The sequence below is a fragment of the Sphaeramia orbicularis genome, chromosome 14, assembly GCF_902148855.1.
Source record: "Sphaeramia orbicularis chromosome 14, fSphaOr1.1, whole genome shotgun sequence".
In the NCBI taxonomy this organism is placed as follows: domain Eukaryota; kingdom Metazoa; phylum Chordata; class Actinopteri; order Kurtiformes; family Apogonidae; genus Sphaeramia; species Sphaeramia orbicularis.
Genome location: NC_043970.1, coordinates 15,028,102 through 15,040,153, shown reverse-complemented (window position 1 = coordinate 15,040,153; position 12,052 = coordinate 15,028,102). Strand labels below are relative to the sequence as shown.

Sequence of the window (12,052 nt, the reverse complement as noted above, 5' to 3'; positions counted from 1 at the left end):
ATTTAAGTTGACGTAAGCAGTGTATTAGCTGAAAAGGACAGGCAAAAAAGTAAGCTTTTGCTTCCAGCCTATTCCTTTTTTGATTTTTATGTTTATTACGATTAATATACAAAGTGATTGATGTAAAACCATAATAAATTCATTCATCCATTCATTCATTCATTCATACATACATTCATTCACAGTATATCACTTTCTGATAATGGGTTTTAAAAGCATGTTTCTTTGCTTCAAAAATTAAAAGCATGGTGTCCTGCTAAGTGGACATTTTTGTAACTTCATGAAAAATAGGTTCTTAAAAAAATTTCAATTGCATTGTTTTGTCATGCCTAAAGTGGAATAAAATCACTAAAGAAAAAATATTGACTAAGGTTCTCATAATTCAGGCATAAAAGGGTTAAGGTAGGAGACAAAAACAACATCTGGGCATTCCATCCAACCTTTGTTTTTGCAGACTTTTAAATGGAACACTCCATGGACCCCAAATGATGTTTCACAAGATTGCGAGAACAGAACAGATAAGAACACGTATTGAGAAACAGCCAGGCTCTTTTGCCGTCGACCTTGACCTTCATGGTCAAGGTCCAGTCGGGGTCGGCGCATCAAATTTGGATGCCAATGTTGACCTACATTTCTCAGGTCTTTTGGGTGACTGCTCAGTCATGGAGGCAGATAGAAGTTAGTACACATGAGGTGAAGGGTTAGTGATCCTAGTAGGGGAGCAGGGACCAACAGGGGTAAAGGTTTAGGACATTCCTTATTGTCAAAAGGGGTGGATGAGGGGTCATTACAGCACTCATTGTTGGTCTTGTACGTATTTATGATGATTTTGGTCAATTAGTGTTTAAATTTCTGATCTTTGAACTTCACCCGCAAGTTCAGTATTTTTGTTGAATTTGGCAAAATTCCCTCAAGGACTTCCTAAGAGTTCACATTCATAAGAATCAGATGGACATGACAACCTGAAAGAATGTGACCAGCGTGGACAGATGTTACAGACAGAATTGGTGCTGTCAGAGGTGGTAAAACTTTGGGTGAGGCCTATTTGGCAGGTGAAGGGTTAATCTGAACAAACTTATTTAACCACAACTTTTCATATCTTAAAAAGTAGACCTGATTTTAAGTTTCCACCAGTGGGTATTTCTTAAAAACATGACCCTTAACCCTTAACAGTCTCTGGAGAAGAAGCGTTTGCTTTGGCTCAAGCTTTATTTGCTAGAAAAACATAACATTCATACTACAACAAGTGCGTGACAATATAATAACAGTGTGGTTTTAATGTTGGTGTCCTCACATCCTCACAGTACAAAACGTCATCATCATCAGAAGAAGGATAAATACTCCGTGTTTTGTTGGAATGATTAGGTTAAAAAAGGCTTCAATATCAGTACACATAAACATGTTTGTGATACCATCATGTGATCAAAGTTTAAAGCTTTCTCGTGTGCCATTGGTGCATTTTGTGCCTGTTCAGTATCGCTTGTCCTCAGGAGGCGTGGCCACCATCACCTCTTTGCTCCTAAAGTCCCAGAAAGCCGTCAGGTGAAAGGCCATGTTGGACAAAACCACCAGGTATTCAAAGAGAGCGAAGAGAGTGTAGACTGAGGAAAACAAATGAGAATAATGAAGATATCAAGTCCAACACCCCTCTGAATGATATTGTGCAAATCCATTCTATTCTTAATTCTAAACTCTGAACAAATTAACACTGGAGGAAACCAAAACCCAAGCAGGTTTTACAACTTCATTGTAGTTTTTATTTAGACAAATCAGAAGGCAGTAACTCACCTCCTTGTTCACAGTACTTGTTGTGGCGTCGGAAGAAGTACGCTGCAGCCAGGCAACAGCTGACGTTAAACAGGAAGAGACGCACTTTCCAGCGATATGATGTCAGTTCCTGTGGGGAGATTGAAACGTGATATTTGTAGATTAAAAATACAGAAGATGTCGAGCTGACCATGAATGCCCAAAATGTGTGGCTTCATCTTATTTTTTACTGATGTCTGTTGACTTACTCCTCTGATGTGTGCACATATACTACCTGAACATTTAACTGCAACTTCTGTCTGTTAGTTACCTTCATTTTCACTTCAGATATTTTAAAAAACAAAACAAAACAGGTACTCATACAGAATTTTTACTTTCAGCTACAGCTGGATTGGGTTGTTGTAAACAGACAAAACGCCATTCTAAGGGAAAAGATATTAACCTATAGAGATCTTACTGTATTTTCCAGAAATAGGTATTTGAACTTACTTAATTGTGGTTTTATCAAGAGCAAATATTTGGATTTTCTGAATATTATAATAATACAGCTCCAGCATTATGCAAAAATGCAGAATTTTTAGTCACTGCAGCACCTAAACTTTCCACATTCTGAAGCAAATCTACATTAGACAAAATCCTTTTCATTTAATTTAAAATCACATTAAAATTAATTTTTCCAGGTTTTTCATAACCAGGGGATCATGAAAGCAAAACTCAATAAAACACTGATAAAGCTACAGCCACTGATAAAATGTGACAATAAACTCTGCGTTTCTAAAATGTGACCGAGCACAACAACGGCTGCTGAACGAGCCGCGTCACAGATCCGGCCACTGCAGGAGGTGTTTGTGGTTAAACTGGTATCACCAAGTGACACATTTGCTCTGCAGATACTGAAACAGGGAAGCACTGAAATAATGTTCAGACATGTTAAATTTAGCAGTTATACATTGACTTCCTACAGGACGGCACCGAAGAGCCAAGATTATAAACGTCCATGCATCAAGTTCCTGCTCTGCTCAGAAAGAAAAACAAACCTGAGGATGCAGTTGGTCATGGTCACTCTTTGATTTTCTGTAATTGTTTAATTCTTTGCAGGATTACAACTTGTACATGTCACCTGTCCATCGCAGGGCTGAGACCAGTATTCACGGTCTTTTACACCTATGGGCAATTTCAACCATTTAACTGATCCATGTCTTTATCTGAGGGAAGAAGCCAGAACTACGATTGCAATTATCTCCATTTTTCTGCAGGGGTTCATTCCCTGTCCTCCAGCTTTGTCCTAAAGCTCAGTTAAATACATATAGCCTGGCCAGCCATTCAGTTTTCTCAGTGTATACAATACAGAGAAAACAGTCTGGAATCAGACCAGTCGCTGTGAAATATGCACAATCTGCGGGGTGTCCCATAAGTCTCCATACATAGGAAAAATAAACGTTTCTTGACATAAACCATTTTTATTTATATAACATGCTCTATATGACTGCCATTTTGTAGGGAACACATTTCAATGTGTGTCCTCCACTGCTGAAGAACTATAAAGAAGAAATATAAAGAAATACATGTTAGAACCCTATATGTATAGAATGTATTATGTCTCCTATGTATGGAGACTTATGGGACACCCTGTATATGCACCCATCTGGGGGGTGGGTGTTTTGCAATGCGTCATACGCACCAACTTCTTTTTATCACGAGTCAAAGTCAGTTCAAAGTCCACAAATCTCTTTACAACTGTTGTCGGTTGTTTACTTGATTCAAAAATAAGGTTTGAATTACAGATTATTCCCTGTATTCTTAAATTTCTCTGACAAAAGCGTCACGTCTGTCTTATCTGTGATTGGTTTACTCGGCACCTGTTAGTCCCACCTTCATATTTGGATTTATGCCCCGCGATTCAAGATGGATTCTCATAGAGAAAGACGAATGGCTGGCCAGGCTAAAATACATGTACCTTAACAACTTAATACCATTTTCACATAATATTTGAAGTTAACCATTAACCATTACACTCAAACATAATCAAAAGTAAGAGAAACACACTTACTGAGGAGATAAGCATGATATCCTGAAGTCATTTTTGACATTTCTGTGTATCATAAAAAAATAATAACAAAATTAAATGAATGAAACAATAGTGATGGGATACTTGGAGAGTGAAGGGTACTCTAGTGTTTTTACATGTATAAACTATCAGAAAAGAATAAAAATGTCTATAACATATATGAATGGAAAATAAAGAATTATCTTAATATGTTAAGTTCTTTTCTTGTGCTACAGAAACAAAGGCATTCTGGCCTCAGACTGTCACAGAGGAGCTGTAGCTTTAACAGCTCCCAACACCTAAAATAATGTGACTTCAGTGTGTTGGAAAAGTCCAAAAAAAGATGACTTTGGTGGAACACATCATGAAAATATGAAAAGGAGAATGTGTAAGGACTTAGGAAACCACATGGGGGTGCTGAGAGTCTGACTGCTCTTACACTAGACAGACGTAACGTGGGTCAGCTGTGGTGAAACTACAATTTCCTGAAAAAAGCACGTTTGATTCTTCACCCTACAAGGCGTTGTTTGTATAATGTATTTGATGCAGGCTATAAATGACAGCATGGTGAAAAACAGGGATTAATTTATATGGTTTCAACAGAAACAAATAAAGGGATATACACCATATATTCCAGTACCAGTCACTCAGCCTCAGGTCTGTAATTTTTTCTTTTCTATAGCTATACAGTAATGCATCGATGCATATCAGTGAATGTTAAAATACAATGTCTAGTCTGAAATGATTTTAGAATGATTTTTTGGTGTTAGACCTTCATCAGGCTACTAGTTTGTGACAAGGAGGCGTCTTGAATAGGGAGTGGTGGTTACCTATTTTCTAACAAAGGAGGAACAGCACTGTTTTCAGACAACAGTGACACCCCACAGCACAGAGGATTTACATAAATCAGGTTACAGATACATGATTAATATTGTTCAAAGACGTAACTGTAACATTAAGGAAGCAAAAGTAATGTGTTATGTTATATAAATGTGAGATGGGGGTGGGATTTCATAAGTTTTCTTTTTCCCACTCCTTTTGAGCAGTACATATAGAATTTATTTTGTTATTACTAGTGTACATGGCAATTGCTATATTGTCTTGATCACCTTTATTTATTCAATCAAATATATTTATTGATTCTTCTGGTGAGAAGGAAAATCTACAATATTTGTTCAATTGAAGACAAGGTTTTTCAAAACAGGAAACAAACATCAGACTCCCAACAATCAAGACAAAACAAAACAAGACAGAAAGAGAGAGAGAAAAAAAAGAAAAACCCCCCAGAAAGAAAGACAAGGACCGTTAATTTGCTGCTTTTAGAGCCCCACGATACAGTAAAAGCAATAATGAACTGGGAATTAAAGTCTGCAGATGAAGAGAGAGGGTTTTGGAGTTATGGTAGTAGGTCAGAAAGGGGCCCCATATCTTGTCAAATTTCATATCAGAGAAGTGAAGAGAGTAAGGAATATTTTCCCAGGCCGAGACAAAACATGAGGTCCTCCAGCCATTGAGCATGAGTGGGTGGGGCAGCATCTTTCCATCGGGTTAAAACTGCACGTCTACCCAGCAAAGACGAGAAGGATATGACACGGCACTGAGCAGGTGTCAAGCGGACCTCGTCCTCCCTCGCAGTGCCAAAGATGGCAAACAAGGGATTATGACGTATGTCAACTTTGAGTATAGAAGATAAGGTCTGAAACACATCTTTACAGTATAGAATTTTTGAAGGACAGGGCACGACCAAAACATATGAATGAACTTTTATTTATATGAACCTTTATATATTAATGTATTTGCTCTTCTATTGGTTCCTTGTACATCTAAAAATGTTTTTTTTTATTCTCTTCTGCTCAAAACAAATGATGAATGAATGAATGAGTGAATGAATGAAAGAATGAATGAATGAATGAAGATATTGTTCAAAGTCTGTACAAAGCATTTGGTGTTCATAACTAAGTACAGAAAATCAGGGACCTCATCTTGTAATTGGTTAATGACACACACAACTGATTAGACTGGACAGACAACTAAAAGAAACCAAGGATTACTGTACCTCAGGGTTCACTGAGTATTTCCTGTTCACCTGCCAAAGTCTGCATGTAATGAGCATGTGTAGCAGTGAGCTTGCGATGAAGACGATGAAACCATTTTTATGAACAGCTGCGGAGAAAGACACAAATGATTTCAAGTGGTTAAGGTAAAAGCTGTTCTACACTTCTTCTCACTTAAAGAGGTCATATTTTGCTAAACTCACTTTTATTAGTCTTTGGTTCATTTATTTGTGTATTTGGACCCTAATAAATCATAAAGTTTGAATTTGAACCCCCCAGGTGCTGCAAAGCTATCTTTATATTCATTTTGGCAAAAATCAAGTGGATTTCTAAAACCTGTTTTAATTCCTGCTTAATTTGTTACATCACAGCATTTGCACATATAAGGTCAAGACTTCTGACGAACATTTCTCAGAAGTACGCCATAATTGTTTATCAGCAGCAGTGCTTGTAGTCCATACTGAAAATATGTCCAAACTTCGAGCTGATTACCTAAACTTGTGGCGCAGCTACAAAAAGAGATCCGCGTACAAACTGGTGGTTTCTTATAATGACTCAATGAGGACACTGCTGAGGCTCCCAAGACATTATAGTGCCAGTCAGATGTTTGTGGATTGTGCTGCTCAAAGCTGTGCGGCTGCTATACGGCATTTTATTTATTCATTCATGTGTAGAGTTACAAAATGATCAAACTCAGTTGTACAAGCCCTGGTCTGTCCCAAGATTAGTTCTGTAAGGTTTACATATAAAATGTGGTCTCACTGGTGATCGAGCCTTTATGTATAAGCGACATATGGTTTTCTGCGATTTCTTTTTTTTGCATATGTGTGTTTTTTATCTTATCCTATGGACCAAGTTTTTGTGTCCTTAATAAATCTTGAATGAATGAATGAATGTGGGCAAAATGGATTGGATACAATAGCCTCAGGAGACCAGATGTGCTTTAATTATTCTCTTGTGAAATGTTGAATTTACTGGATTATCATGCGGATTGTGTTGTGAGTGGATCTTTAAGGATGGATGAGTAGGAATGACAGCCCTTGTTAATTTGTTCAGTAATGTATAAACTTCTTTGAAATGTAATGGAAAATGCAAGGGAGAGCAGTAGATGAAAGGTCAGTGCTGTTGAAACATTTTTTTTTGTGTGGTATTTATCAGAGCGAAATTTGTAACATGACTTGAATTCTGGACTATGCATGACCTCCCTGATTTAAAAAAAAAAAAAAAAAGATACTTTCAGAAGCTTATATGGATGACAGAAGACAGGCTCATTTATCAAACTCAGCACCATATTAGGTCTGTTGTTACAAGCAGACATTGGCTCGTCAGGAAAGTAAATGAATTGGAAACAAAGAAACAGGACATTTTTTATATACGTTTATATACTGTACGTCTACCTCTAATTTAAAGTCTCGATGTTTAATGCAAACCTTTGACATCGAAATGGTGTATTATTCAATACTGTAAATTAGAGATGCATTAGCTGTTCAATGAATAGACAAAACAATAATTGGCAGCCATTCTGAGAACAGTTTCAATTATTATTTTTTTAATTTCAGTGGAGATGACTGGACATTTGGTACTTAAAAGTGCCGATACGTGCATTTTTCCACCCTTCAAAAAACAACATGCTACTTAATCCTGAATGAAAAGAATCTACATATGAATCAAAATGAAAAAGTAATTTATATGAATCCAGAATGAAAGAAATCTGAAGAACTCACTGTAGGTTTCAGTCGAGGATACGTATGTGAGCAGCAACAGGCCGGTGTTTTCAGCCAGGCTGCAGACGAGAGCCAGTCCACTCAGCAGGAGCTCAACCATCCTCTTGGCAAAGCAGCTGCGATAAAAACTGAAATAGGCAAAAGTGACCAGATAGCGCGATGCTGAGTGCAGGCCAATGCAACAGCGCCAAATGTAGCGCTCTGGGACACGGCTGATAGCAGAGCTAATGGATGGGAGGTAGTTTGATACCTGGGGTAGAAAAAAAAAAAGAAAGTGTCAGATTATGTCAGCTTTAATAAATGCTTGCATGATTTTAGATGGATTCATAAGCACAGGATAAATGCAATATACCGAGTTTGAGTAGAACTCAGAACTGACCCCAAAGCACCTACAAAGCATATTAATGGATGTTCTGAACAGAATCTCAGATTTACTGACAGAACAGATGTGATGTATCTTCCTTGTCCTTCGAAGAGAGCGGACGTGTTTTTCTGAGCTCTGCTATCTGCTGCTTTTTTCCTGCCTCCCCCACTCTGCTTTGGCCTTGCAGTGTCTCATCTGACTTACTTTACTTTTGAATCCCCTGCTTGTTGAGCTCTCGAACAGCAAATATGGAATTGATCAACTGGTCACTCAGCGCAATTGACGCGATTTTTTCATCAAGGAAGAATGGTCTTGGGGAGCCCGCCTGCCCTGATGGGACAGTTGCAGCCGGATCCACCCGGGACAAGTGGAGGGTGGTCTGTCTGTCTGCTCTGTCGGTGGAGGATATTTACCTATTTGGATTTATGATAGCGGGACACCTTCCGATTGGTCTTGGAATGGACCTGATCTATCGCAAAATCAGCAAGACAGCAGCATGCAAAGACACCCCGCTGCTGTCGGTGGAAATTGAGAAGCACTTCGGAGCAGTGAGTGATAATGTGAAGGAATTACAACGGGCGGTGACGTAGTTGGGGGAAGATCGAGGGGTTGTGTAGAGACCTTACTGGTCGAAGATGCAAAGGAATGCTGAGGCCAGGTATAACAAAATGAAGTCATACTAAATTAATGCAGAAATCAAGTTTCCCCTCATGGCCTAAACTGTTTTCCCCTGAGAGCTGAGGAAGCAGCAGGTGCTTCTCAAATCTACTCCCCCTGCAGTCAAAACATCTTCCATGGCCAGGACAACAGGAGGGCTTGGACTGATAAGAACTGATAAGACTGCACTGAACTGAACTGAACTTAAAGGATAATATGACCTACTGGTGTCTCTTATCTTCGCACACACATTCCACAATTATTACACAGTTCAAGCATCTCCCTACCCCCATTTTTTCTTCACGTCGGCTGTCTGCCTAATGTTCATGCTGTCCCCCAATTCCCTTCAAATCCATGAAAAAATTCCAGCATGTGTCCACATGTACTGTGTAAAAACTGTATGATGTCTTATATTTGTGCTTTGCATTATCTTCTGTTCTTCACTGCAATTTTCGAAGAAAGGGTTTTGTGGTAGCGCTCTAGCTGTACTCTGTACTAGGAGCAGCAGCCCGATGTCCCTAATCATCAAACTCAATTTCGTTTGATGTACTCTGTACTGTCAAATGACAATAAAGCCAATTCTGATTCTGATTCTGATGTCTTACCCTACAGTGAGTATATGTGGCATCTTCAAAATGGTACAACAATGAGATGAAGAGGCACGCGATCATTCCAGTCAGAGGAAGCAGAAGGGTCCCAACGATGAAGGTGGTGAACGGCAGCCGGATCAGGGGCCGGTCCCGCTCCAGACTGCCATACGGCCCCTGGAGCATCCTGAACAAACAAAACAGACACTACATCTCAGAGGCCAATACTGTATTCTACTACATTTGTCTGATAGCTTTGGCTTCTTTTCCTTTTCAGAGCAGGAGTTTCACCTTTTTTTTTTTCTTTGTGTAGTCAGGTTCACATTTCAGATTTCAGATTTGAGTCAGAAACAGCTCCACAAAACATCTTGATTTCCTTCAAATAAAGGTTAAAATCATACAGCAAGTCACCAAAGATAAAATATTAAAGTCTAAAAACTGAAAAGTGATTTATCTCAGCTTTCCCATCTGTCCTCTTCCACTGATTATGTGATGAGTCCTCAGATTTATCTGTTGTCCCAGTTTATAAAACTGGAATAGCAGCTCCACCTCTAGCAACAGTAACAGGAGCTCTGATACAGATCTCACACAACCAAGACTGAAAACACTGCTGGGTCAGACAATATTTTACTGAAAATGTTGACTGTACTTGTTTGTTAAAAGTACAGTCAGTATTTGTTATGCAGGATACTAACAGATTAGTGTATATACTTTGTGTGTGTGTGTGTGTGGGTGTATGCATGAGTGTGTAAGCAATTCTAAGAAAATAAATTAAAAAACTTCGACACAACTAATAACTAAGTCATTTGTGCCATTTATTCTGTAATATCCCTCTAATAATTTTGCTATGTTTCTCTGTAGTACCTTTTTTGTAAATGCCCTTTTGAGTGACAGAAATTTACACCCAAACAAATATAGCATTATTTCATCTACTAGCCAACTTCTCTTTATTGATTGTTATATTTTTCCTCTTTTGTTTCATCTACACAATTTGAAAAGAGGAAAATGGCAGCTATAATTTCAATGCCATAGTTGTGAAATGACTAGCAATGGAAAATCTTAATATACTCAATCACTTATAAGCATATATATTCTTACATGACAAATCGTTAATTATTAAAAGAAATAGTTGAGTTATGTTTTTTCCAAAAGATGGCAGCAGGTCCATCACATACTTCTCTGATACTTCTTTAACCCTTGCTGTCATCTGCTACCTTATTTGCCATAGTGCTCATTGTATTCATTGTACTGTTTATTGTCCTGTTTATTATGTTGGTTAGTATCCAATGTCAAATAAAATCAATGCCAGTTTACTGTTTTTGATTGTGTTCCACTCATAAACATGTACATTTAGTCATGTCAAATCCAAACCAGAACAAAAACTATAACTTATTACTGGACAACTTCCATCGTTGCTACAATGAAGTTAGGAGGGTGGGGCATTGTTATGATAGAAGGTTTTGTCCACATGTGTGTTTACCTTTACTTACTTACAGGTCTGAGGGTGACATGGGAAACATTTACCTTCACTGTTCTCCAACAGAACCGGACCAGCTGATCTGCCTCACAGCCATTCAACCGAAAGCTTCACCTGTTAGCACGGGTTAGCTCCTGCAGCTTCTCGGGTAAAATAGCATGTTTAGCTAACGTCAGCGATAAACGCAGCTTTAAAAGAAGTAAACAAATTGTGAAAAAAAACTAAAGCTTCAGACAGTTCTACAGCTTCTCTGGCCGCTTACTGTCACTGACAAACTTTAATTATTTATGTTAGTTTCGTGAATCTTCGTAGACATGGCTAGCTTCGGATTTACGTCAAACCACGTTCGTTACGTCAAATCACTAGCGTCGGAAAGGGAATGACTTCCGGCCACCGTGACCTTCAGAATAAAAGCCTTCGGTGAATAAAAGCTATTTATCACAGAGCATAGATGTTCCACCGTGGTGCAGAAGTGTTCAGATGTTGCAATTCAGAGAAAGGACAAATACATACTCCCAAAAATAAATACATAAAATAAAAATAAAAATGGAGCACACACAGTAAATGTATAAAAGTTAGGTATAGTAAGCATAATGCACCTATAGAATAAAAAACAAAAGTAGTCATTGTGTAAACGATCCTTGTCTGCATTAATTGTTATATATGACATTTTTGTATTCATATTACTATACACATTACAATATTAGTGATGTCTCTGTTAAAAGTTACTACTGTAGATGTTTCATGTTGAGCCACTTGAACTTCTTTCTATTCTGACATGGACTTAACACCACCACAATGCATCAGATTCTATAATCTATACTATTATTACAGTGCCATTGTGGTGTGAGAAAAACACATCACACTAATTTTCATGTTTTGACTAATTCCTATGCGCCACTATCTACTTTTCTTCTTGTAGTTTCACACATTCACATGTTTCAGGTAACAGCTACAGAATGCTGAATTTAATTGTACTACTCCAAAGGAGCTGCAATTGAGCAGCTTCAGGCAAAGCTTTCAGCTCTCAGCAATTACATTTTCTGGTTTATTATTGCTGTCATTTATGATAATGTGATTGCTGTATGTCTCAGCAATAGCACAAGTACAGAGGGAAACTGCCAAATAGCTCTCAGGTGATTCACCAGACACATCTAATAAAGTGTATTACAATCAATACTAATTAACTAATAACAAATGTTATAACAATTAGTAATAAGAATAATGTTCATAATAACAAGAAAATGTTCAAACTTTGAATGTATAATCTTACTTAGTTTTCACCTCTGTGTATACATTAAATACAGTGGGTACAGAAAGTATTCAGACCCCCTTAAATTTTTCGCTCTTTGTTATATTGCAGCCATTTGCTAAA

The 12,052-nt window shown here is 37.9% G+C and overlaps 1 protein-coding gene across 2 annotated transcripts; it reads right to left on the bottom strand.

Moving 5' to 3' along the window:
* Positions 1 to 1,190: 1,190 nt before the first annotated feature.
* Positions 1,191 to 11,058, bottom strand: pgap2 (post-GPI attachment to proteins 2). Of its 2 annotated transcripts, none has more exons than XM_030154987.1 (6): positions 10,725 to 11,058; positions 9,219 to 9,387; positions 7,593 to 7,842; positions 5,871 to 5,977; positions 1,789 to 1,897; positions 1,191 to 1,601 (listed from the first exon to the last, which is right to left on the bottom strand). In XM_030154987.1, the coding sequence occupies exons 2-6, from the start codon at positions 9,384 to 9,386 to the stop codon at positions 1,471 to 1,473; spliced, it is 765 nt and encodes a 254-aa protein (XP_030010847.1). In that variant the 5' UTR covers position 9,387; positions 10,725 to 11,058; the 3' UTR covers positions 1,191 to 1,470. The 2 variants fall into 2 exon arrangements, with proteins under 2 accessions (XP_030010847.1, XP_030010848.1); XM_030154988.1 differs by lacking the exon at positions 10,725 to 11,058 and adding an exon at positions 9,492 to 10,672.
* Between the last annotated feature and the right edge of the window lie 994 nt (positions 11,059 to 12,052).

Excerpts from the sequence above, each read along its gene's own strand:
- pgap2 (XM_030154987.1), bottom strand. The coding sequence starts at position 9,386 with ATGCTCCAGGGGCCGTATGGCAGTCTGGAGCGGGACCGGCCCCTGATC. Across the intron at positions 5,978-7,592 it reads ATCCTCGACTGAAACCTACA|CTGTTCATAAAAATGGTTTC; the intron begins GTGAGTTCTTCA and ends CTTTCTCCGCAG. Across the intron at positions 1,898-5,870 it reads AATACTCAGTGAACCCTGAG|GAACTGACATCATATCGCTG; the intron begins GTACAGTAATCC and ends ATCTCCCCACAG.